We start from the raw sequence: 27,691 nt of genomic DNA on the forward strand, positions 1-27,691 counted from the left end.
AGATCCAGTATGATGTCTGATACATACAGTTTGAGACATTTTTTACATCATTTTTATAGTAAAAACTGCTTAAAACTGCATTTCAGATGGTCTGAATGTGTTTTCTGCCATATACCAGGAAGCAGAAGATTACACTATTTGAAATATTTCATGGCAATAAATAGTATAAATCGTATAAAAATAGTATAAACATATAAATGTTATGTATTTATTCATTTATTTGTGATGTTTGGTGAAGGAGTCAAATAAAACCTCACATTAAAAACTGGACATTTATTTGTAGTTTTTAACGTCTCAGGGTTAAACTTGCTGGCATCATCCTGGATCAGGACTTTGGACTGAAGGAGCTGGTCTCTCACGCTTTTAAAGATCTTAAATTTCTGATCAATAATAAATCAGTATGGATGCCCTGTTTTGCATGGAGCTTCAGCTCTGTCTGGGTTTTGACACTCATGTAATCATCATTTTTCTTGTTATTTATGAGTCTGGTCAGATTAATGTTCAGTAATAATAAAATGAAAATATGACTAATTGCTGCTTTTTAAATAACTCCCTGCTATGATAATATTCAGTTAAAGCAGCATGAAAATATGGTCCTGATTCCTGCAGGACTTTAATCCGGTCTGAGCGACTTTGCTTTGGGATGAAGCTGCAGTCCAGAAATGTCACACACTGCAGCTTTGCACAGGTTTAAAACACAAACAACCCCTGCAGTCCTCACACAGTAAATCACAGGAGGACCTCAGGTAACAATAGCTGTTTGCAAACACAGCTTAGCCGTTCAGCGTAATGCCTATTTTTCCATAATTGAATAAGCTAAACAAATAGCAGCTGTTACTATTGTCCCATTGTTTCTTCACGCTCCGTTTCCAGACAAAAAGCTTTTACACGAAACTGTAAAGCAAAATAAGCAAATCTGCTCAAATGAGAACTTTTTCTCATTTTATCCAGTTAAAATGTTTCTTTACATGCTTAAAAAAAATCACTTAGACATATCTACAAGCCATCAAGTGCACATGCCGGGGAAGTGAAGACTGGATCCTGCTCTGCGACTCGGACAGATCGTGTCCATGTCAAATCATTTGACCCGTCAGACACACACACCGAGCTGCGTGCAAACACACACACACCTGCACGGTTATGCAGAGGCAGGCAGGAGAAGACAGAAGAAGGTAAACACATCTAGCTTCTCTGTCTGCTTCTACGTGTCCTCAACCTGTCTGCAAGTCCCGGTTACGACACATCAAAGTCAAACGGCATGGCGACGATATGACAACCAACACAGAGGTCACACGATGAAAAGAAAAATACTTTCAGAAGAGCTGGAACTTTCTCACAAAGTCGCTTTCACCCTTCATCTGTTGTTCCCTCTACAGCCACCTTGAACAAGACTTTTTCCTTTCTTCAGTGTAAAACATCATGAACTGTGGAGCCCTGAACACTAATAATCATAAATTTCAGGACACGTTCCTTCTGGATTTAATGCAGCGGCGTACGAATGGTCGTCTCTGTCTCACCTCTAATCAGGACGCCCGGATCTCATTCATAAAGACCATTAGCTTGTTGTTGACCTGATTAAAGCTCTTTAATAATGAAAGAGAAGGTTTTATAGTGATCAATACAGCTTGTAAATCAGCAGATGTTGACATGGTGTGTGTGTGTGTGTGTGTGTGTGAGAGACAGAGACCTGAGCAGAGACACCTGTTGTATCATTTGTCAGTAAAAAGCAGCTAAAACCGCGGTTGGGCATCAGCTGGACGCTGTTTCTGACGGAGTGCCACTCAGGAGGAGATGCTGCAAGCACGTCGAGACAAGCGGCTGCAAAAGCAGAAATACAGAATAAAGAGGAATAAAAATCATTTCATCTATTCAATGTGGGACTCTTAGAACCGCGGATCTGCTCAAAAAGATTCTTTCTGGAAGCTTCTGCAACGTCGCCTGATTGATTTCCACCCAGTGTTGCTTTAATTTATCTTCACGATACGGTGCTGATGATGGGAGAGTCCCACCACTGCACAAACCTTCTCCAGATCATCCCAAAGATCCTCCATGGGGTTCAGGTCTGGAGAAGGTCCAGAGCATCCCAAAGATCCTCCATGGGGTTCAGGTCTGGAGAAGGTCCAGAGCATCCCAAAGATCCTCCATGGGGTTCAGGTCTGGAGAAGGTCCAGATCATCCCAAAGATCCTCCATGGGGTTCAGGTCTGGAGAAGGTCCAGAGCATCCCAAAGATCCTCCATGTGGTTCAGGTCTGGAGAAGGTCCAGAGCATCCCAAAGATCCTCCATGGGGTTCAGGTCTGGAGAAGGTCCAGAGCATCCCAAAGATCCTCCATGGGGTTCAGGTCTGGAGAAGGTCCAGAGCATCCCAAAGATCCTCCATGGGGTTCAGGTCTGGAGAAGGTCCAGAGCATCCCAAAGATCCTCCATGGGGTTCAGGTCTGGAGAAGGTCCAGATCATCCCAAAGATCCTCCATGGGGTTCAGGTCTGGAGAAGGTCCAGATCATCCCAAAGATCCTCCATGGGGTTCAGGTCTGGAGAAGGTCCAGAGCATCCCAAAGATCCTCCATGGGGTTCAGGTCTGGAGAAGGTCCAGAGCATCCCAAAGATCCTCCATGGGGTTCAGGTCTGGAGAAGGTCCAGAGCATCCCAAAGATCCTCCATGGGGTTCAGGTCTGGAGAAGGTCCAGAGCATCCCAAAGATCCTCCATGGGGTTCAGGTCTGGAGAAGGTCCAGATCATCCCAAAGATCCTCCATGGGGTTCAGGTCTGGAGAAGGTCCAGATCATCCCAAAGATCCTCCATGTGGTTCAGGTCTGGAGAAGGTCCAGAGCATCCCAAAGATCCTCCATGGGGTTCAGGTCTGGAGAAGGTCCAGAGCATCCCAAAGATCCTCCATGGGGTTCAGGTCTGGAGAAGGTCCAGATCATCCCAAAGATCCTCCATGGGGTTCAGGTCTGGAGAAGGTCCAGAGCATCCCAAAGATCCTCCATGGGGTTCAGGTCTGGAGAAGGTCCAGAGCATCCCAAAGATCCTCCATGGGGTTCAGGTCTGGAGAAGGTCCAGAGCATCCCAAAGATCCTCCATGGGGTTCAGGTCTGGAGAAGGTCCAGAGCATCCCAAAGATCCTCCATGTGGTCCAGGTTCTGGACTGTGGTGTGAAACTGACGTCTCCTGTTCCCTGAACCGCTCTTTAACAATCTGAGCCCCATCAGTCCTGCAGGAAGATGGAATAAGATGCTGATTCAGGATATTCAGGTACGGCTGACCCTGAACCTAGACCTGATCAGCTGCAGGAACCCCAAATCATAGACTTCCCCCACTGCCTTGAACAGACATGATGTCTGCACCTCTTCATCTGCCTCTCTTCTCACACTGATGCTCCATCACCCTGGAAACGGACCCATCTGGACCCATCAGACCTTCTTCCGGCTCCAGAGTCCGGTCTTTCTGCTGGTCTTCTTCCGGCTCCAGAGTCCGGTCTTTCTGCTGGTCTTCTTCCGGCTCCAGAGTCCGGTCTTTCTGCTGGTCTTCTTCCGGCTCCAGAGTCCGGTCTTTCTGCTGGTCTTCTTCCGGCTCCAGAGTCCGGTCTTTCTGCTGGTCTTCTTCCGGCTCCAGAGTCCGGTCTTTCTGCTGGTCTTCTTCCGGCTCCAGAGTCCGGTCTTTCTGCTGGTCTTCTTCCGGCTCCAGAGTCCGGTCTTTCTGCTGGTCTTCTTCCGGCTCCAGAGTCCGGTCTTTCTGCTGGTCTTCTTCCGGCTCCAGAGTCCGGTCTTTCTGCTGGTCTTCTTCCGGCTCCAGAGTCCGGTCTTTCTGCTGGTCTTCTTCCGGCTCCACAGCTGTTCAGTCTCATGGTTCATGTGGAAATGTTCTTACAGTCACTATGAAACCTGCTCCTGAGTTCTACTGCTGGTTCTGGTTCTGGTTCCTCCAGACGTTCCAGTGATCACCATCAGCTTCATTCAGGATGTTTTTCCACCACGTTTCTTCCTGGAAGTCGATGCTTCTCCACCATCCTTCCAGTTTTAATGCTGCTGGACGGTTCTGAAGCCAGTTTCAGTCGTTCCTGCGTCTCCTCACATCTTTTCTCTGCTGGATGACGACGATCGGACCCTTCTGGAACAGACTGACATCTTTCTGTTCTTCCACATGCTGGTGGAAGAAACCAGAAGCTGCTTGTTGCATCAGTCGGACTTAAAATAACTTCATATCCAGGCACCACTTTCCCTCTGTGGCCAGGATGTGTATATTCACAATTCTCTTTAAGCCTCTTGTAAGAGTCCCATGCTCTAATGATTGGGTTCAATCGAAGGTCAATGGCCTCCTCTGGATTTTAAAAATGAGATTTATTTGATATTTCAGCCCAGTTTCTCCAGAAATCATGAAATAAGGACATTTCTCCAGGGGTGCAAAGCAGAGGCAACAGCCTGTGGTTGGAAGTGTGAGATGGTTGCGAATCTTTGTGGAGGTTGTTGTTTTCTGTCTGGCAGCAAAATACCATGAAAGGTAAATAAAAAAACATGGAGGTCACAAATCTTTAACCTTTAAGTGTCTGAATGTGCATTTTTCACATGTAGATGTTTCCATGTGCACAAACAGCACGTTTAACGCTGGCCTGCTTACTGTTCAGTGCATCAGTTTGTCACGGCGAGTAGTCATGGAAGTACTTCAACAAGCAGTATGTTGCATCAAGGTATGATGAATTATGAGCATGAAAGTTTTCTTTTCTTTGTGCATAAAAAGCCCCGTAAGCGACAGGTTGATCCAGCTGGAACAGGTCTGCCTAGCAGGACGTGTCTGGCTAAATCAAGCTGGTCGTTTTAAAACTGCAGTAATGCCCCTGCAATGTTTGACATCATTAAATACCTGTCTGCAGAGTTTAGCTTCTTCCTTTCTTTTTTTAAACTTGTATCAAGATAATGAATCACTTTTTTTTTATTCATATTCAACCAATATTATAAAGATAAAACTGAATAAATGTAATTCGTGTTTTTAATTTCTATTTAAAGCCGAGTTTGTGTCCAGACATGAAGCAAAGTGGTTTAACTACAGCCATGAACCGATTATTGGATCAGCTTAGAGGTATTTCTGGAAACCTGATGGTATTTCTATGAACAGCTTGCATATTGATCTTTATGAACTATTCATAAAATCAGTCTGACCTTACTGTCAGGTCACATATTGATACATAAATGCATGAAAACGTGTCCCAGAGGATAAATTACATCCGAAAAGAGCCTGATCTGATCATGGGTGCATGAATTGTCCTCAGTGCTTCAACAAACACCACGACCCTGTTGATAAGGTTTAAACACCGTAAATAAGCAGGAAAACAATCAATAATCATAACCATAATGTTCAACAGAACAGTTTTTCTCACCGTTTCGCACATTTGTATTCAGAGACCAAATTGTTCAACTCTGTTCGTGTTGTTATGCTGTTTTTATGTCATGTGAAATATGGTTCCTGCATCTGACAGCATATTTCTGTTCAAGCCTGCAGGAAATAGCAAAATAAAGCGAGTGTAAATAAGCCAGCAAACGTAATGACTAGTTCTTCCTCTTGAGATGTAAACGTGGAGAGGCCTGCATGCATCTGGCAGCAACAGAAACAGTTTTTATTGCTGCACATTGTGCGCCTAATAGCCCCCCTGTTATGATAACGGCAATATTTGAACAGGGTCTTCTTCTGTGACACAGTTAAAGTTAATGAACCATTCAACTCTGGGACTTCCCGGCTGGAGAGACGTGACCTGTTCCAGCAATCCGTCCGTCTGCTCCGTCAGGTTTCCGTATAACAACAACAAAACAGGAAAAGAAGGGAAAAAGTGCGAGCAGATGAAGCTTATAGATACACAACAGCAGGCAGAACTGATAAGATATCAGCATTAAAAACTGGCCACACACACGCATTACACACAATCTCCAAAACAAATGATGCATTTTGTTGCTAAATGGATAAAAGTGAAACTGAATGAGATTCGGAGCTTAATATAGTCGATAATGAGCTTTGAGCTCCCGCAGATTACATTCACACACCATAAACAGCTCCTTTATTATCTTTATCTTCTGCTGCTCTCACACAAGATAAGCACAGTTGTGTGGTTTTAAATCTGAAACACTCAACATCATCATCCTCATTTCTGGGAAGAATTCAGACGAGGCGATAATTCGTTTTCACTGGCGGAAGGAACGTCACCGAGTCAGAGCGACATCGAGCAACTCCGACCCTCAAACTCTCTAATGCTCTTTTTACTCAACAAGAAATCACGCCACAGAACATTTAAACTTGTACATGAAGATTAATAAAGATTATAATTATATAAGATTAATAAGGAAAATAATATGATCCATAAACAGCTCTCACCAAACCAATGGTCTATTTTCCAATAAGATCCTTACCTGATGCTCTGGATCTCCAGAATATCTGGATCTGTCGCGTTGAGAGAAGCCACGAAGCTTCCCACAGGGATGTTTTCCATCTTGTCGACTATCAGGGGGTCTGGGAAAAACACCGGACCTTCGTTGATGTCTTCAACTGTGATGTGGACGGTGGCGGTGGAGCTGGGGCCGTAGCCGACCTCGGGGACCAGGAGATCCTCGTTCTCTACTCTGATGAGCAGCGTGTGGAAAGCAGTGGCCTCGTAGTTTAAAGGCTGGATGGAAAATGATTGGAAACGTAAATCTAAAGAAGTTCATTCAGAAATCTAAAGCAAAGCGGACAATCGTTCATGTCTGGAAACAAGCGCTCAAACTGGAACGCATCCTTGAGGACTGATAAAACCAGCCTCTACTGTCAGACCATGACCAGACCAGACCACCATATATCCAGATGGTCTGGATATATATATCAGTCCCAGATCCATAATCAGAGTAAAAAGTCTGCATATCATGCGCACCATCAGTCTGACATATAATTGGATGTACATGTAGGCAGCAGGTCTATGTGTCATTATTATCTTTCTACCTGGATGAGCAACCTACAACATCTCTGTCCAGCTTGGTCCCCAGTTGGCTGGAGTCTCCTGCGCGTCTGGTTGACGTATGATTTACAGACTCCAGCCGGGTTGGTCAGCAGCACGCCTCACAGGCTGCTTCAGCGCGGCGGGATTGGAGGAATGTCTTTATACAGCCTCCGCTTGCAGGCAGAGACATGTCCAACCTCATACCGCTGACACCATGGACATCTCCTCGGTCTCCAGGTCTTCATCGTCATACAGCTGGGTACAGCCTGAAAACACTGGACGTCTGATCACAAACATCCCAGACGAGCTAGACTTCTTTCAGCAGGATGTTAGGATTCTGGGATGGATATAGTACGAGGAAGCCGGCGAGTACGTCTACGGTGAAAATGGCGACCATGTTGGCCTTTAGAGCGATCTCCAAAGAGCAGGTGTGCAAGGTTTGGTGCTTGTTTCCAGAATGAATGATTCTCCTTAAATTTGATGTCTTCGGCTCGACTACACAGTATTTTACCTTGATAAGCGACAACATTCCCTCATTGTTGTACGGGTTGGTTTGGATCTCAAAGCTGTATGTCGGATCTCCGCTCACTATGGAGTAGATGGCTCTCCATGCACCTGTGGCTGGGTCGTCTCGGTCGTCAATGGTCAGGTTAACCACCACACCTGTCGAGCCCTCTTGCACACGAGCCTCAAACTGTTAAAAGACAAAAGAAATCAACATAAGTCAGAGGGCAACGGAGGATGCTTCTTCTCGAGACTAAACAGGTTAAAAAAGCTAAAAAAAAAAAAGCTCGTTTATGCAACTTCAGAGTCTTTACGGACTGAATGCGAGTTAGGAAACGTTGCAGCATATTGAGTCAAACTGAAAGATCTACTTAAATGTGCTTCGGAAGGCGTAAATGAAAGGAAATGAGTGTCTGAAGCGATGAGTGAAACTGTGGACTTGTTACAGATCAGGATGAATCTGATTTAATGAGAAAAAGTGCTGCGTATCAGCGGACCAGAATCCTGCTGAGCTCTGTGATCAGCGTCTTAATAGCTCTGCACACAGGTGCACCGTGCACATACAGCAAGGATGGGAACCATAATGCCAGAGGAAATGAACAAAAGGCTTTTTCACTGTGGACACATCTCTTCTCATCTTGGTAGAAACAAAATTCCACTTTTTTTTCTTCAAATCCCATTAAAAAAGCAGCTTTTAGAGCCGGTGGGACTGAGGAAGTGGAATCCCTTAGTGCAATTAGGGTTTCATTTCCCTCATCTGGAGTAATAATTAAGCAACTTTTACTACTCAGTGATGGTTAAGAAAATTTCTGGTTCAGTAAAAAAAGTGAAAAATGTCAGAAAACTTCAGCCTGTTCCACAAGAAACGACAACTTTGTCGTCTCACGACCACGAGAACGAAATCACGTGACTTAGTTCTCGCAGGCGTGTTTGGACGCATTGGAAGAAAAGAAGTTTCTCCTCGTGGGGATTATTGTCTGATTGGTCGGACATTTGAGGTGGGCGTGGAAAGTTCCTGCCTGAAGCGAGTTTTGAACGAGGCGGTGAGAAAGTATGAAAATAAAAATCGCACATCGTTAAATAGACTCCGTCGAGTGCAGAACCCGACCTGCAACAGACCAAACGTCAGCACAGAAAAACCCAAACTTCTGTCTTGTTCCTGCGACCGCGCGTGGAGTTGGGACAATACGCTTTTCTCTCAATTCAGTTTTTAACCATTTTTTTTTTGGTGCAGATTTGATTTAAATTCAGATTCTTCAGTATTGCTGAATTTTATTTTGCTTTTTAAACAGCAGATCATGTGAAAAAGTTGCATGAAGACCAAGTTTACAGACAATATGAAGAGCCAGATTTCCCAGAACCAAAAAACATCAACAGTTTTTCAGATTTATTCAGCAGCAACATTTCTGAAGCAGCTGTTTGAAATTCTACTCTTGTTCCAGAAGCTGGAACTGCATATAAAGGTTCTGGTTGAGTGTCTGTTGTCTTCCTGCTGCGCTACACTTGACTGCTAGCTTTGCATTAACCTCAGGACGGCGTCTTACTAAGTGAGCCGTAACGTTAGTTGTGTTACCGCAGGACGCCATGCGTGCATTCCAGAGTTTACAAACAGCTTTCCACATGTCCAGCTCTGCTTTTCCCTTCAAAGCAAAAAATCTCAAATGTGTCCAAACTTTTGACTCAAAAGGTGATGGAGGAGCATTTATCTCTGCACGTTTTTGCAGATTGTTATCCGAAACAGATCAAACGTCGTTACTAGAGATTTGAAGAGAAACATTTCGCCCCCTGCTGGAGAAAAGCGGGAACTCCTTCTCCATCTAAACAGTATTAACATTTAAATATGAAAAAAACACAATTTTTAACCAAAAAATTCATTTAAAATGTGTAAAAAAACAAACAAAAAAACCCCCCAAAAAATCACAATATTTATGTGAATCCATTTTTCTCCCATTCCTACTATTAACACACTTCTGCCGTTTGTCTTAACCAATCAGAGTCATTCAGTAGGGCGGGTTCAGCGTCTTGCTCAGGAACACTTCAGCTCTTCGTCCTGAGCTACAGCCACCAGTCTTCTTTTCTATCATCACTTTAATCTTTCTGTGAGGGCTCTTTCAGTCTCACAGCTGCAGAAGTGCCAAAGCTTTTTCCATCCCAACAGACAAAGGAAGGAAGAGAACTGATCCTGAAGTATGGAGAAATGCCGAAATGTTCGCACCGATACGCGATACACTCTGAGAAAGGTCAAAACCGGACTGTGAGCTGAATTCCCTGGATACTTAACAAATAAACCAGGAGAAACAGCGCAGGTTTCGTAGTGCATCTCATCTGTTTTTCTCATGTCAATCACTCCTCACCTCAGCGTTCTTTGCCGACAGCAGCCTCAGTCGGATTTTATCGATGTTTTCTGCCTGCGAAGACCCCACTAAAGACCACATTATGATGAGGTTACTGTTGCAGAGGCTTTGGCCAGGCAGAAGCAATTCAGATGCAGTTCTGTCAGCATGTGTGCATGTGTGTCAGGACCATTATTGTGTCAGAGCTTACAGTGTAATCTTTCAGACACAGAACACTGTTTAAGGATAGCGCCGGTCCAGCCTAGATTACTGTGTCTCCTGTCAGCCCTGGGTATTGTTGTTCCACAGATTACCCTCTTACCACCTCGCACTGCAGGACTCCGTGCATTTATCTACAGGGACACAAACATTGATTTCTTCTCTTTCCTTTCTTTTCTCCTCTTTTTTTATTCATCCAGAGCTTGTTTAGCAGCACTCTGAGCCATTTGCAGTCATTTAGGCCACACAGGATCGAAACTCGTCTAGAAAAGGAGACGCTTCTGCTCATTCCAACATATAAGTTGTTGCGCCTTTTGTTCTGTGAGCTTGTGGCATCTTTGTAGAAAAACACCACCTGTAAATAAGAGAGTTTTAAAGTGTGAAAGCAGAGAGATGCACAGGAATGACTTCAGTTTTATCCCTCTAAGACAAACATACTGTACAACAACCCAACAACAGGTCGGTCTGAGTTTAATCATGCGGGGCAGTCAAGCGGATGGAGAAAACCTTGTATTCTGTGTGATGTGGCCACTGGGCCCCTGCCCCGCTGCTGATAAGGCCCCAATTCCACCAGGAGCACAAAGCAACCAGTCACCTGAAAGACCAGAAGGAAATGATGAAGCAGCAGCCAGAGAAGCTGAGGTGACTGAGAACACGGCTGGCCTTTCAGCTTTACTTTTATCCCTGCAAGCGTGTTTTGTTTCGTAAGAAGAGCACTTCCACACGTCTTTCTTCCCCAGATAGACGGCAAATCACAGGAGTGTTTCTGAAAAGCAGGGGGACACAGAGGCCATGCGTGTGCACAAACACACGTTGTTCGACTTATAATTAACTTATAACTCAGCAGCCTGCGTCTCAGGGAGTCGCCTGGTTATTGTAAAATATATAAAATCTATCTTTTTTCAATAAATTTGGGATTTGTTTTATCAGAGCTGTCAACACTGAAGCATGAATCCGGAGATTTATGTTTATTTTTTAACACATTATTGCAGAATAAACTAAGTGAGGACATATATCACAATGAAAATCTGAATTTTGAGTCATTTCTGCGTGAGAAAAACACTTTATTCTCCCTGTTTATAAAGATTTTGACATTTTTCCAGCCAGTTGAGGCGATTCGAGGCAACGCCAACGTATGTTGTCTTGGCGGTTTGAGAGCCACTGTGTAGAGAAAAAACCCAAAAGTAGACAACATCAGTCCAGTTCGGAGGTCTTCACCCTGCCTGCATGTCCATCAGAGGACAGACTTTAAAGTTCTGATGCTGGTCTATAAAGCTCTGACTGGTTTAGGACCCAGTATGAAGCTACCACACCCCCCAGGCCATCTGGATCCGGCCTTTTATAAATCCCCAGAGCTGACCTGGACAAGCTGCGTTCAGCTTCTATGCTCCACATGTCTGGAAGAAAGTCCCAGCTGAACATCCAGGTTTAAGACCGTGATTAAAGCTTAACTCAGGTTTTATCTCATGATCTTTCTTTTCCTCTCTGTTTTGTTTATCTTAAGCTACGCTTCTGGACGTCTCGGTGAATCCCCCTGCTGGAATTATTCTGGTTTCACCATGCAGACAAAGCGCCAACAAGCTAACGATATGAGCTTTAATGTGGAATAACAAGCAACAAAATAAGCAAAGAGACACGCGGATGGACAAGCTGACTGATGGAGGACATCTGGATGTTGAGGGTGGCGTTTCTGGTCCTGGTCTGGTTTGCTGCAGGTCATTCCCTCTCTGACCCCCCTTCCTGTCGATCTGCTGTTAAATAAACTCCACCAGATCAGGAAGCTCTGTTGTGTCTTTCTTCTGACGATATTAACGGTTTCTTCTTTAAAGCAAAGGTTAAAGTATTTTATCTGACGTGTTTTAACTGCAGTTTCTTTCAGCTGGCAGCTGTGATGTTTGGATCCGTTCAGATCCGGCAGGTCGGCCTCGACCCGCGACATAATATACAGGAAACTTCCACACACTGATCAATATTTACTCTGGACATCCGAACATCACGTATCGGACAAACAATCAACACTTTATGAACAGGCCAGCTTCATAACGGCACAGGAAACAGTTGGTGTCCATCAGAAGGAGGCGACAGAAGAGAACATGCGGCATCACACGTCAGATAGCAGGTAATATAACCTGCAGCAGGCGGGACAAACGGAGGTCATTTCACATCAGAAAGAAGGAACATCTGGAAGAATGTGAGACAGAAACAGCGGGAACGATTCCAGTCGGCCATCTTGGATCATTGCAGTAACAACGTCACGGACGAGACCACGCTCTTATCGGAGACATACAAGATGGAGGAAGGGAGCCAGAGACACCTTAACCTGGGCTGAAGGAGCCTTTATACCAGGGTGTCAAAAATATGTCCTGGAGGGGCCATCGTCCTGCAGGTTTTTAAAGTATCCCCGCTCCAACACACCTCACTCATATGCGGAAACGTAAAAACCTGAAGGACCGACCGAAGGACCACGCCCCCCAACAGAGAGCAGGGGGGCGTGGTCCAGTGTGAGCGGGGGGCGTGACCAACCTAGTGTCAGCCACGCCCAGAAAAAAAAGCTGATAAAAGCTTTTTCAGCTGATAGTCGAACTTCTTCTACTTTAACGTTTGTCTGTAAAAGAAAGGGATGATCTGTTGGGCTGTAGACCCGGGATCCTGGTCCTGGTCCTGAAGGGCCGGTGTCCCGCAGGTTTTCCAAGCGTCCCCACTGCAACGCACATGATTCCAATCAATGTGTGTTCAGCAGACACATGCAGAGCTTATCTGAGTCTGAGAATGTTGCAGCAGGAACACCTAGACAAGCTGCAGGACGCCGGCCCTCGCGGACCAGGATCTGGGATCCCTGCCTGACTACGCGGAGACTTGACGACATCACAACGGTATTATTTCAGCCTGGTGTAAATATGTCGCGCAGCATCTGCAAACAACAAACTGTGTGTGAGAATGTTGTTCCAGGAGAGGAAGTCTTCTTCCTCAGGATCCCAGTTTTACATTCTGACACATGAAGTGGGGACGTCAGAGACTCGTTGCCTTTAGGACCCGCGGGACCCCAGTTGGTGCTTTACTGGTCTGGATCCACAAGCATCTTCTGTTCCTGGCAAATGGACTGGGATCCCCTCGGAATACTGAACAATTTCCATCCGTCTCCTTTTCCGGTTGGTCGACGAGACCACCGTTTATATCTGCGCTGAGGAGCTCGGCTTTGCCTAACTAACCGGGACGAGCTCTTCACTGTGCACACACCTCCGATGACTAAATATCACCTATATTCTAATATAATGTTATATTTTTCCCATAAGGCTGTACAAACATTGGGAAAGAAGAACTTTCCTCTTCATTTCAAGCAGACTTAAAAACAGCTGAAAACATGTGAAGGCCAAATCCAAACATCTGGCTGATTTATGAAAACACAGTTTAATCCCAGAAAACCTTCAAGAACATTTAGCGTCGCTTTTCTCCAGCAGATGGAGGGTCAAGGGAAGTCTTATCTTCTGGCAAAAAGCCGGAGAAAGAGAAGCAAAGCCTTGGAAGGGTGTACAGCTGTCAGGAACAGTAAATGTGTCTGGCTCATTAACACTCCTGGAGAAACTTTTAACTTGATTTTAATTCGTCTGTGTCTCTAAAACAGTAATCCAGACGCTTCTTCTCCCCGTCCTTCTGCAGAATTCAGGACTAAAATAAGAATCCTGTCCTTGACGGAAACTCTCGTTCTCCCTCCCCACACACATGCAATCACACTCAGGCAAATTCCCATATGGTAGCCAGAGTTTTACACACGGCACACTCAGACAGAAATGGACAGAGATCAGCTTATTTTATTCCTGCATGTCTGTCACAATACGTTATGAATACAGATGGCAGTCGCGGCTGCTCTGACAGGCAGCGCTACAACAACCGAGCAGCTGTTCATTTGTCCTAATGGACAGTACTTTGTGAAACGTCCCCGCTGCCCCAAAGATTGTCTCTGACAGGGAACACATCACAGCAGCCCATCACATTAAACCTCCGCAGAGCATTTTCCCCAGACTGCAACCCGGCCGTTGGAAGTCTTTCTCACTACAGACTTTCACCAAAAGCAGAAAGTTAAATCTGTTGACTTCTGGTCTGAAGGACAATAAAAACAGAAATACAAAACACTGTTGCACCGTTAACATATTTAAGATTTCCACAGGGTCCGTTCACACTGCAGCTCATTACCGGCGGCTATTTTTACCCCTACGGGACTCATATGGGATGTTTTAACCACAGACTGGATGGAACAGATACGATTTAGTAAAATCTGACCCAGCTTCTACATGTGGTCTTAATTCAGATATGTTTCCGATCTGCGAGGAGTCGACCGGTTCTGAGCGGTCAGGCTGCGTCTCATCCGACTTTCACGTCACAGAAACGAGACAAACATGAACCGTCCTGTTTTCTCCTTTCTTACTGTAAATAAAAATAACACACAGGTGAAGAAAAGAAATGCTGCGAGGCGAGTCGGGTTTTACATCAACAGGTCGGGTCCAGATGTCACTGGGATGTTTTTTTTTTTTTAAATTTCATTTTCCTAACTGCTTAATCCAACTCAGGGTGGCGGGGAAGCTGGAGCCTATCCCAGCCGGCTTTGGGCGACAGGCAGGGTACACCCTGGACAGCTCGCCAGTCCATCACAGGGACACACAGAGAGACAAACAACCACTCACACTCATTCCTAGGGGCATTTTAGAGTAACCAATCAACCCAACATGCATGTCTTTGGACGGTGGGAGGAAGCCGGAGAACCCAGAGAGAACCCACGCATACACGGGGAGAACATGCAGACTCACCGGGACGTATCAGCGGATAACGTGTCGGGTTCGGGATCCTCCTAACGAGTTCGGACAGGTTGGTAAAACTGGACTTGTGCAGGACTGCAGTGTGTGTATGGAACGTGGAATAATGTAACGCAATCCACCAAAAATCCTTCACTTCTTTTTTTTTTTTTTATGAGTTTAATTTTTATTCTGTATTTTGTTTTAGTATATTTACCATTTATTTATTATTTGGGAATACCGTGGTTTTAATTTACACTCGTGATGTCATCGCGTGAACAGCACTTCCTCCCTCAGTCTGCTTCCGGGTGCCGCGGACGAAGTTAAGCCTGTTTGATAATAAGTTGCTTTCTAAAAGTTTCTTTAAAAGAGTGAATGTGTGAAAACGAGTTTACTAAGTTTATTGTTGTGTTCCCAGTTCATATGCAGTCAGAGTAGATGGAGAAGAAATATTTTTGTTAAGTTTTAAACTCTATATCTCTCGTCTGACTTTAACAGGGTTTCTTGTTACAGGCAGGACTACTGGGTCCGCTCAGCTGTCTGTTCTACTGCTCCTCATGCAGCTTCATGCAGCTTCACGCAGCTTCACGTCATTCTGTGCAGAACTTCACCCTGCACAGACCTGAAAGCCACTTCTGCACAATAACATGTAGAGGTCCCGTATTTTACATTTTTACAACAGTTTCTCTGCACGTCCTACAGAGTGTTTTACTTCAGCCGTTCCTACTGAGAACTGGCTGTTTGTGGTGTTCATGTCTGTCCACAACCCTCATGTGGAGGATGCAGCTTTCGCTGTTGCCCGCTTGGTGATGTTAGAGCTCAGACCCAGCTAGTGGTACCGAGGTGGGGGTGGGGGTTATTTACCTTCATGAGGTCACAAAGGGAAAGATGTCCGACTCACCCGTTGAGATGACGTTGGCTTTAAGGTGGAGTAAAAAAGTGAGGAGACAGAATTTCCTCCTTTCTGGGCCTCAGACAGAATGTGGAGACACATATAGAAAACCTTTAGAAAGTTTATTTTTCATAATATATGACCTTTAACTCTCCTTTTTCTTCATCTCCTATTCTTCATTCATCAACTGGGCAAAAGTTTGTCACTTTGTTGTGCACATATGGATGAATGAACGCACATGAAGGATCTTTATTCACAGCCTCTATGTTGTGTTTTCTGTCACTTCAGGGCCACACACACGTCAGGATGATGTTTACGACCACGTAAAACACGATTTGAGCTAAAAGACCTGCTGTGTGAGCGCAGCCACGCTGGAAACGAGATAACTACGTACTTTGACTGTTTAAGATGCCAGCAAGCAGTTTGTTCGGGAGTTAAAACCATCAGGTTGGTTGTCGGGTCGCCGCCAGCAGGCAGATCCAAACATGAACGGAGTGATCCGACTTAAACAAAAAGTCAAGTTTAGAGTTAAACAGGAATCAGACATTTTAAGAACCTTTTATTTTGAAAGATGCCAATAGAAAGTCTGAAACGAGACACGGTGATGTATGAAATGACTTGTTTCCCTGTGAAACTTCCTTTGCCCTTTGCTTTAATCCTGCATACAGGCATCGTACCTGCAGATTCTCCGTCTTTATTAAACCCAGCAGCTTCTGTTCAGGCTGCATCCAAATAACAGAAATTTGATTAAACAGGAAAACTATCATAGTTGTTATTAAAACGTATAATAAGAAGCAAAATAAACGTAATCAAACGATAAAAATAAGCATGAAGCTGCAGACGTGGTGTCGATGGTCTGAAGAAACAAGCGGCACGACCCCCGCCAGCCTGACGCAGAAAGTCTGAGGATGAATCCTTGGAAAAGATCCTCTTTATTTCTCCAAACTTCCTGCTGAAGCGGCTGCTGTACAACTGGGAACAGTGGAATCAGCACCCTGCTGCATCTTTTCTGTTCTGCTTTTTAACTTCTGTAAAAGAAAATCGCAGACTAACTGTTGTGAGCATTTTCAGAAAGCTGGCGGCTGCTTCACGAGCCGCAAGTGAGCTGCATGCATGCATGCATCGGCTCCTTCTCCGCTGAACACTGACACTCAAAACGCGATGCGAGAAAGCTTGACGCCCCCTTGCCGCGCCTCCACATAGACTTTACATGGAAACCTGCCGCTCTTGACGCTCCAAACGCTTTTGGTCTGAACACACCGTTAGAGTACTCTGCTTTGCACGTTGCCATCTGGATCACACTGGCCATCCTGAACGTGGCTCTTTTAGCAGATGAAGAGGACATTGTTGAAGGAAGTGACAGAGAAAGATCTCAGATAAGAACTGACATCCAGCTGACTTTTTCTGGTTGGACAGAGCTCAGAAAAAAGACAGGATGCCAGACAAATGTTGACCGACTTCTAACCAGCTGAGACCCGACAGCCTTGTGATTAGAAATCTTCTTGGGGCTTTTATTTTGGCATATTTCAGATGCTTTATGCTGCTCCTGTGTCTGATTTCCTGCCGGGTTCGATCTGCTGAACTAGACGCCTTCTGGAACCGTGATGCTACACGTATGTTTAGCTTCTGAGATGCTTCTGGCTGGCTGGGAACATCCACAGCAGCACCCAGTGGGAACATCCACAGCAGCACCCAGTGGGAAGCAGTCCACAGCAGCACCCAGTGGGAAGCAGTCCACAGCCGCACCGAGTGGGAACATCCACAGCAGCACCCAGTGGGAACATCCACAGCAGCACCCAGTGGGAAGCAGTCCACAGCAGCACCCAGTGGGAAGCAGTCCACAGCCGTACCCAATGGGAAGCAGTCCACAGCAGCACCCAGTGGGAAGCAGTCCACAGCCGCACCGAGTGGGAAGCAGTCCACAGCCGTACCCAATGGGAAGCAGTCCACAGCAGCACCCAGTGGGAAAATCCACAGCCGCACCCAGTGGGAAGCAGTCCACAGCCGCACCCAGTGGGAAGCAGTCCACAGCAGCACCCAGTGGGAAGCAGTCCACAGCCGCACCCAGTGGGAAGCAGTCCACAGCAGCACCCAGTGGGAACATCCACAGCAGCACCCAGTGGGAAGCAGTCCACAGCCGCACCCAGTGGGAAGCAGTCCACAGCCGCACCGAGTGGGAAGCAGTCCACAGCAGCACCCAGTGGGAAAATCCACAGCCGCACCCAGTGGGAAGCAGTCCACAGCCGCACCCAGTGGGAAGCAGTCCACAGCAGCACCCAGTGGGAAGCAGTCCACAGCAGCACCCAGTGGGAAGCAGTCCACAGCCGCACCCAGTGGGAAGCAGTCCACAGCCGCACCCAATGGGAAGCAGTCCACAGCAGCACCCAGTGGGAAGCAGTCCACAGCCGCACCCAATGGGAAGCAGTCCACAGCCGCACCCAGTGGGAAGCAGTCCACAGCCGCACCCAGTGGGAAGCAGTCCACAGCCGCACCCAGTGGGAAGCAGTCCACAGCAGCACCCAGTGGGAAGCAGTCCACAGCCGCACCCAATGGGAAGCAGTCCACAGCCGCACCCAGTGGGAAGCAGTCCACAGCCGTACCCAGTGGGAAGCAGTCCACAGCCGTACCCAGTGGGAAGCAGTCCACAGCAGCACCCAGTGGGAAGCAGTCCACAGCCGCACCCAGTGGGAAGCAGTCCACAGCCGCACCCAGTGGGAAGCAGTCCACAGCAGCACCCAGTGGGAAGCAGTCCACAGCCGCACCCAGTGGGAAGCAGTCCACAGCCGCACCCAGTGGGAAGCAGTCCACAGCCGCACCCAGTGGGAAGCAGTCCACAGCCGCACCCAGTGGGAAGCAGTCCACAGCAGCACCCAGTGGGAAGCAGTCCACAGCCGCACCCAGTGGGAAGCAGTCCACAGCCGCACCCAGTGGGAAGCAGTCCACAGCCGCACCCAGTGGGAAGCAGTCCACAGCCGCACCCAGTGGGAAGCAGTCCACAGCAGCACCCAGTGGGAAGCAGTCCACAGCCGCACCCAGTGGGAAGCAGTCCACAGCCGCACCCAGTGGGAAGCAGTCCACAGCAGCACCCAGTGGGAAGCAGTCCACAGCCGCACCCAATGGGAAGCAGTCCACAGCAGCACCCAGTGGGAAGCAGTCCACAGCCGCACCCAATGGGAAGCAGTCCACAGCAGCACCCAGTGGGAAGCAGTCCACAGCAGCACCCAGTGGGAAGCAGTCCACAGCAGCACCCAGTGGGAAGCAGTCCACAGCAGCACCCAGTGGGAAGCAGTCCACAGCAGCACCCAGTGGGAAGCAGTCCACAGCAGCACCCAGTGGGAAGCAGTCCACAGCAGCACCCAATGGGAAGCAGTCCACAGCAGCACCCAGTGGGAAGCAGTCCACAGCAGCACCCAGTGGGAAGCAGTCCACAGCAGCACCCAGTGGGAAGCAGTCCACAGCAGCACCCAGTGGGAAGCAGTCCACAGCAGCACCCAGTGGGAAGCAGTCCACAGCAGCACCCAGTGGGAAGCAGTCCACAGCCGCACCCAGTGGGAAGCAGTCCACAGCAGCACCCAGTGGGAAGCAGTCCACAGCCGCACCCAGTGGGAAGCAGTCCACAGCCGCACCCAGTGGGAAGCAGTCCACAGCAGCACCCAGTGGGAAGCAGTCCACAGCCGCACCCAGTGGGAAGCAGTCCACAGCCGCACCCAGTGGGAAGCAGTCCACAGCCGCACCCAGTGGGAAGCAGTCCACAGCAGCACCCAGTGGGAAGCAGTCCACAGCAGCACCCAGTGGGAAGCAGTCCACAGCAGCACCCAGTGGGAATCAGTCCACAGCCGCACCCAGTGGGAAGCAGTCCACAGCCGTACCCAGTGGGAAGCAGTCCACAGCAGCACCCAGTGGGAAGCAGTCCACAGCAGTGTTTAGCTGTTGGTGCCAACATGCTGGTGGAAATGAGCTTTTATTTGAAATGAGTGTGAAGAGTTAGTTATTGCCCCTGAATACATCTTACATGTTATTTTTACAGCGTGCTGTACGCATCATGACGACCATCTATGTCTGCATGCTGCATTCAGGAACAGCACACAATCAGGAGTTTCCAGGATCCAATGAGGTAAACATTACATCAAGACCAGCAATGATTTGATACCGTTTTTACCATCTACTAAAGCACATCTAGTGTGAGATGATTTGCTGCAAACACTCGGCATGTTTGAAGACATTGCTGATAAATTTGTGGGAGAAGAAAAAGAAAGAAAATCAACTTGTGCTCGAGTTTGTCTGGATGTTTTATGTATGGAGAAACAGCGGTGTGAAAAGGTGAAAATGAGCTGGAAAAGCTCCTCATCACCACCTGTGATTTGTACATTTATCAGATTATGGATGATGAATAGCTGAGAAAATGAAATAAAAGTGAACATACGCGTGAATGTGGTTAATATGAAACATAATCTAACAAGTGAAATTAATTCAGAGTGAAACTGAAAGCAGAAAAACATCCAAACTATGAGACTTTCAAGGGCAGGCTCCGTATCAGAACATCTAACTTCTTCCTGACACATTTCAGCATTTGTCCGTGTCGAAGAAAACCTGCGACCATGCACACACGCGTGTTCCACTGTCCTTCATAACACGCCTCTAACCTGACATCCACCACACAAATCCTCTCCAATTACCCCTTCAGCTGGCCAGCCGCGCCGCCGTGTGCATGTTGGAACAAGAGAAGCAATCATGCAAAGCCAAAGTAATCCATGACACCCGTTAGCCATCCCTCAGGACAGACCGGCGCCGACGGGGCCCCGCTGCAGCCGCCATCAGCGCCAACGTCTTTATCTGCAGCACAGATTGCAGGTCGGCATATTCTCCTGGTCATCACGGAGGAGACAGCAGAGGAAGAAACGCAGACAGAAAGACAGGAAAAGAGAGAGAGGGCAGAGCGAGTGAGGAGCTGCCAGGGACTTTGAGTGACAGCAGCGATAAGGTCCATCATGGTCTTGTTATGAGGAGCGGGGGGGGGGGGGGGGGGGATAGGATATAAACCCAGTCAGACATGGAGCAGAATTAACAGAGCCAGGGAGGAGTGGAGATGAGATGAGCTGTGCAGGCGAGGAGGAGGAGAACGAAGAGCAGATCAGGATATTGGTGGCCGGGGAAGAATGAAATAAGACGAGCCGGCGGGAGACGTGAAGGGCAAAAGGTGTCGGTCAGCGTCTGCCTCCGTTTCGGATCAACCTGTGTGAAATACGGAGAATTTCTCCAAGCTGAGTGTGTCGGGAAATCACACCCAGAACTCAGAGTAGCAGAACTCTACAGGTTTATTATTTTACCACATGAAAATGAGATTTAATTGTTCCAGTGAAAATGAATCAGGTCAGGAAGATGTAACAAAGTCCTTCTTCATCACTGTGAAGGCAGAATATGGATCAATCATTCCTTCAGTCGGTCAGAAGAAACTATTTCACTTTGCTTCAGCTTTTAGTTTCTTCATATTTTCACCTTATTTTCTAACAATTAAGCACAAGACAAGTTTGTATTTAGTAAAAAAAAAAAAAAAAAAGTCATTTTCATATAGTGTACGTGTTTCTTCATTGGTTTTTATGTATTTACTTTGCTTGTGATGAATAAAAGCATCATCAGTCGCATATTTTTCGGCTTTTTGTCGGTTTCATCTAATTTAAATGGATTAACTAACTAACTTTTATTCTGCAGCGTGATAAGTAACCGTGGTGGATAAGAGCTGCATTCAGCCCGGAGAAGCTCGCTGTAGCTTACACCATCCACACCGCATGCTCCGGGCTCAGTCTGCGTATATCTGCAGCAGCGCCATCTACAGGCTTGGCATATACATGACAGGGTTTTCCGTGTGTGGATGCACCCGTTTCTTAAAACTATTTCATCGTAACGGAAAACTTGAAATAAAGAAACCGGTCCAGTTGGATGTAGTGTTGCGGATAGTCAGATAATCTGGTCCAGACCTTCCACCAGGATCTTTGCTCATGTCAGAAAGCAAAGACAGACGTGTCCACATGGAGGTTAGTGAATTATTCATAAAAATGGAATTATTGCAGCCAATGAGACATTTATGTTTAGTTAAAAGGTCAAAACTCATAAAATATTCCTGATAATAGTCGATTTAACAGTTTTTAGACATTTATGAGACAAAAATGCAACTAAAATTCAAATGAAATACTTATCTGTACCTTCAAAATGCAATAAAATAAACACTAATCTGTAAAAATCATTTTAACTTAACTTTTTAACCCAAAATTTAACCTTTAAAGATAAAAACTACTATTGATTTGGAAGTCTTTTCTTCTGCTTCTCCAGCTACTTCCGATAAACTAAAGCTTCTTCTGACACTCAACGTTATGCTGCAAATAAAAAGGGTTCACTCGTTTTAAAAACGTTACTGGAAGAATAATATTGAAAGCTGAATTAGGAAGCAGGAGAGGAAGAGCCTCCCTGCTGGGGGATCTGAAGAGCTGAGTGCAGGCTATGAATAGCTGTGAGTCGAGCTGCTGTAGGTAAATCTGAGGGAAATACCAGCTCTATGCAGGGATAATGTTAACTCGTATCACAACGAATGAATAACAGTGTGGAAGATGTCCACAGAAAACTCACATTTTCCATCTTTCTTTTTTTTTTTATCTTTCAGCATAAACTGGTTAGATGTTTTACTAGCTGTTTATCCTCCACGTTGCCTCTTTCTCTGCTGGACTCCTGTCCACAAACTGGAAGACACGTTTTTAAAGCTTGCATCTCGTCTGCAGGAAGGTGGCGGTAACCAGGCACAAAGTTCTGAGCTGTTTCACGATAAATTTCATAGTTTGTTGTTTAAAAAAAAAAACAGTGAGGCGTTAAAAACATTGGTTTAAAAGTATTTAAATTGTCATGCTTACATGATTAAAAACAGTAAACATATTAAATTATTTAAAAAGGGAATTTAAATTCAAGATTTTGAATGTATTTGTTTTTACTTTAACGAGAGGGAAAGAAGACGAAAAAAGTGCAGAGATGAAGCGGACGTTTTTCAGGACAAAACCTGGAAGTTTTGTGCAAGTTGTTGCAGCTTTGGGCTGCACTGCTCCCGACTTGACTTTTCCTCGTTAGTCATCAGCGTGGCACTGGAAATATATGTCTGGACAGCTGATCAGACTTCCACCAAAGTTAGTATCGTTGTTAACCGTGGGGAATCATTAGCTGCCAGAAGCTAACCCAGCTTTCATCCGGCCTTATTCGACGCTTCCGAACTGGACGCTTGGGAAATCCAGCAGCTGTCAGCGCGACCAGAAACAAGACAACGTTTGGAGAACAGGTTCTGCTTGGGGAAAGCCGCGCTTTGGACCGTCTTCACCGAATTGCTTCTTCTGTGATCTGGAGGTCAGAGGAACCCAGCATCATTTATTCCCTGTTTCTTCTCCATTACAAGCTGCAAAAGTTTCTTCAAAACCTATAGGCACCGAATTTATTTTATTTTCAACCAGATAAAGTTTTGGGCTGCACTGCTCCCGAGCTGCGCTTCAGGCCTGCACCTTTGCTCCTGTCGTCTCCACCCCAACCAGCCGAGGCAGATGGCTGCCCTCTCTGAGCCGGGTTCTGCCGGAGGGTTTCTTCCTGTTAAAGGGGAGTTTTTTCCTTCCCACTGTCGCCGCGTGCAGCTCAGGATGGGGGATTGGATCCAAGTCATGACTCGATGCAATCAGTTGGTTTCTATTATAGGATATGTATGAACTGGCTTGAAATGATGTGTATGTAAAGTGTCCTGAGACAACATTGTTGTGAAGTGGCGCTATACAAATAAAGCTGAATAGAATTTTTGTTTAAATAATCAGATGTCGGCTTGAATAGGTGTGTTTGGTGAGTGGGCCCACTTGACTCAGTTTATTTATTAGTGCATTTTATTTTGAACGGACACTGAAAAGTGACACTGTGAATAATAAATGAATAAGTTCATATGTGTGTTGCTTGCTTATTATTTTTCTGAGAGTGATTCTGAGGTATAAAGACTGAACTGCTTAGAACATACTACCTAGTGATCAGAATCAGGGTTTTCACTACATTATTATACACATCCAACTTATGTATTCAGAGAGCTCAGGGCCCATTCCAGGATAAGGTTATTGGTCGGCTACATCATCGTCGAAAATTTCTTCAAATAAGTGAAATTTTAAAGAAGTCCTGGAATATTCAGCTGAATAAGTCATATGGAGGAAGCCTGACACAAACCTAACGGCGGTCACCTGAGAGGTCAGAGAGGATTCATGAGCATGTCGGAGATGCTCTGGGAGAGGATTTATCCAGCAGCTCAACGCCTTCAAACACGTCTTCAGACACTTGTTTTATAAAAGCTCCATTTCTCCACCAACTTAAACGGATGTGTTCTCACTGAGAGATGGGGACATTAACGGGGACACGGACATGGTCCCCACCGAGCCCTCTGAGCTGTAACATTTCACATCCGAGCTGCGCTCCTTACAAGCTCCCCTGACACTTCCATGCATCATGGGAGGGCTGCGAGGGAGAGCCGGGCGGGGCAAAGTGCCATGCGTCTCAACGCTCGACAACAGCTGCAGGCATTTCCATTAAGAAACACACAACTCTGGGCTCCACGTGCACCTCAAGGTGCAGGTGGGGTCTTCCTCCAGCTGACCTCGCGAAAAGAAGGGACGGGAAAACTTGGTCACGTTATTCCTGACATGTTCCACAGGTTAGCTTGTTATTCATCTGGTTCGCCGTCTGACCAAACCACCATGTTTTCATCACTTCTGACATTTCTGCTGAAAGCTTTCTGCGTGTGCCTGAATCCACCAGCCGGTGTCCCTTTGTGCAAACAAGGACGGATGTCATCAGGAGGATGTCTTCATGATGCAGGTCACGCAGATGTAAACAGGTCACTGACAGAAACACCAGCAGGATTAAAACACATCAACACAACATAAAAAAACAACAACGATGATAAAATGCTGCTCTCAGATAAAAGTAAGCTTTGGAACGAGGAAAGTGACCCCTGACCTGCTCTCCTCAGGCAGTTTCAGGGTTCTGACCGTAAATGCTCCGTCACCTCTGAGATGACTGAAAAACTCTTCACCGGAGGGTCTCCGGCTGCTGACAGACTCATGATGTAATGTTCTGATCAACTGGAGGTAAACGGCCATGAAGGGCTTTAAAAGTCAGCAGTAAGACCCTACAATCAGCTCTAAAACATGCATGTATGTGAGACTGCATGTGGGAGGTGATGATGATGATGATGATATTTACATTCCTACAGTGTTCACTTTGTTGTGTTTGTTATTTATGTTTGTAATCAAAATGGTTTGTAATCATATAAAGCCTTTTTGTGTTGCCTCGGCAGGAAAATTGCTTTATGAATAAAGTTTGATTTGATTTTATTCACCATGAGAATCAGTGTAAACCTGTACCAGAAACCCGATCAGATGTCTCACAAGAAGGCTGAACAAAACTTTAACATGTTCATTTTAAAAGCAGGAATAAAAATCTGTATTTTATTGGATAAATGTAGGCTGTAGGCTTTTACGATGATCTGCTGACCTCTGAAATGATTCTGCTTTGGGATTCAGGCTACATTAATTCACAGTATGATGTATTTTTTGTTATGTATCACTGTGAAACTCAGATCATATTTCTTATCTTTATGTGTTTGTGTATATTGTTAAAAAAAATCCTCCGGTGAGACAGGCTGTCACATTTCTTCTGCCGATTGATCTTCAGCTTCGGTTTCATAAAATCAAACTATTTTTTTTTTTAGATCTGTTTTATGGTCTGTTTCTTCCACGTCTCATAAAATAACATGACATTAAAATAGATGAAAACACAATGAAGGAAAAGTTCAATCTGAGTAACATTTGAGTTTAATTAACAACAAACTGCAAATCCTAACAAAGAGTTCCTGATCCCTGACCATCATGGAACCAGTTAAAACTATCTCTCCAAACTGGGACAAACCTGCTGTTTGTTTTTGTTGATGGGTCCCAAGTCCTCACAGCATAGCTGTTATCCCTGACTGACTCCGACCTTTAAACAAACACACTCGTCCCTCATCACGTCTACGGCCGCTGCATGTGAGCGACGGGTAAATTAAGAGGAAGACAGGATTCAGAGGAAGCTGAGATAAGAGGAATGTTTCTCACCAGGGGATGTGTGAACTCCGGGGCATGGTCGTTCTTGTCTGTGATGGTAATGGTTGCCGTTGCCGTTCCGGTTAGACCCACTTCACTTCCTGCCATGTCCTTAGCAACGATCTCTAACTCATACGTTGTGGTCGGCAGTCTCTGTAAAATAGAATAAAAATATATAAATATACAAGTCCAACTAATAAAGACGTGGAGAAAAAGCAGCCTGTAAAGTCTTTTCTTCCATTAAAATGAGTCATTTTCCTTTTTGCTTTTCTTTGACATCATGGCAGAATAATTATATAATTATTATCTACATGGGTGATTAAAGGAAAGACACACAAAAAGCACAATTATCGAAATGTCTTAAATGAATAAAACTCTTTCAAAAAGCTTGAAAGCTTAATTGTCCCAGCAGCTCCTTCAGACGCGACTGTCTGACCTCAGTCTGACTGGATCAACCTGTAACCACACAGTGGTCCCAGTTTGTCCATCATGAGATCGTCATACCTGCTGTGTGCGACCGCGGGGCACAGACGTCATGTTAACGTTTGTGCCTGTCATGTTTTTAGGGTTCAGGACTTTCTCAGACGGTGGAACTCTGTTGGAAACTGAAAGAATCATAATTATCTTCAGCATTAATGCCAAAAAAAAAAAACCCTGAAGTTTTTCAAACATCGAGAAGATGTTAAAGCTTCCGTTAGTAGCCTCAGTGTGGACTCAACCTGGTCTCCTCTTTTCCACTGAAACACCGAGATCAAACTGTCAAACTTCTTTCCAGAAGACAAAACAAGTGGGAAAAAATGACATTAAAATCTGGAAGTGTGAGCAAGAAGCAAATCCTCTGTCCTAAACAAACTCCGTTTCACATCATCCTCACTGCTGAAGGGAGAAATGTATCAATAAACCCATCAATAGAATCTGTAGTTATGTTTGGCAGTGTTGTTGTGCTTTCAAAACCTCCACATCTACTTTCCTTCTTTTTCTTGTTTTTTTTTTGCAAACATGTGGGACATTAAAAAAACAAAAGAAGATGCTCCAAACTGAATGCAGCTCAGTTTGGAGTTTTATCCGTTCACTCCTATAACTCATATCAACCCTGTTGTGTCACATTTAGATTTGATTCCAGTGAAGAATAAACCGCGGAAATGTCTCCTGGGGGGAATTTTGAGTTATTTACAGATTCTAAAAGTGTGTTTTGTAAACTTCCTAATGCCTGGAAATCTGGAGATATCTCAGGAAAGATGTGATTATTTGAACACAACAGAACTTTGTGATGATTCAGGTCTCTAGAGAACCAAAGTACCTTTTAAACCCAGCGTGATGGCAACGTCAGCTGTTTTCACTAAATCAAAACGACTAAATACGCTCGAGATTTGAATCGTTTAGCATGAAACGCAGGTAAAATCTGGTCTCAGAGACTCCACTTTAAGGAAGATGAAGATACGAAGCATTTTCATTTCGTAGACATTTCAGCTGATGCCGTCGCTGGTGACCTCATCAGGAGAACTTGTGACGAACTGGTCACATGACCCCCATGTCACATCCAGTTTATGCCAAAAAAATGTTTCCATGACAATATAATTCATTTCAATATGATTCTATGTCAACACAGAAAAACCACCTCATGAGAGTGTTGAGCTTCTTCGCTGTATTTGAGACATTTTTATGAGCAGTTTTTTTTATTGTGATATTTAGGTTTTGTACAATTAAGAGTAAAGGAAACACAGCTAGAAGTGGATTTTTTATGATTCCAACTAGCATACTTTGCAAAATATAAATAAATCCACCTCCCCCGAAACTACCCTTGCTGCTACCAGTTGAAAGGAACACATGTATGCATCCAATCTGAATGAGCAGAACCCAC

At 45.5% G+C, this 27,691-nt stretch overlaps 1 protein-coding gene across 1 annotated transcript in view; it reads right to left on the reverse strand.

Annotated features, from left to right (window-relative positions):
• The window catches only part of cdh13 (cadherin 13, H-cadherin (heart)), a gene marked incomplete at its 5' end in the record, with an annotated part of 453,399 nt that overhangs the window by 86,478 nt on the left and 339,230 nt on the right, over positions 1 to 27,691 (reverse strand). Inside the window, 3 exons of the mRNA XM_079249495.1 lie at positions 6,397 to 6,650; positions 7,471 to 7,653; positions 25,843 to 25,983. Of these exons, the coding sequence (XP_079105621.1) occupies positions 6,397 to 6,650; positions 7,471 to 7,653; positions 25,843 to 25,983 (578 nt within the window). The remainder of the gene's footprint in view (positions 1 to 6,396; positions 6,651 to 7,470; positions 7,654 to 25,842; positions 25,984 to 27,691) is intronic.

The sequence above is a fragment of the Telmatherina bonti genome, assembly GCF_933228915.1.
Source record: "Telmatherina bonti genome assembly, chromosome: 2".
Lineage (NCBI taxonomy): Eukaryota > Metazoa > Chordata > Actinopteri > Atheriniformes > Telmatherinidae > Telmatherina > Telmatherina bonti.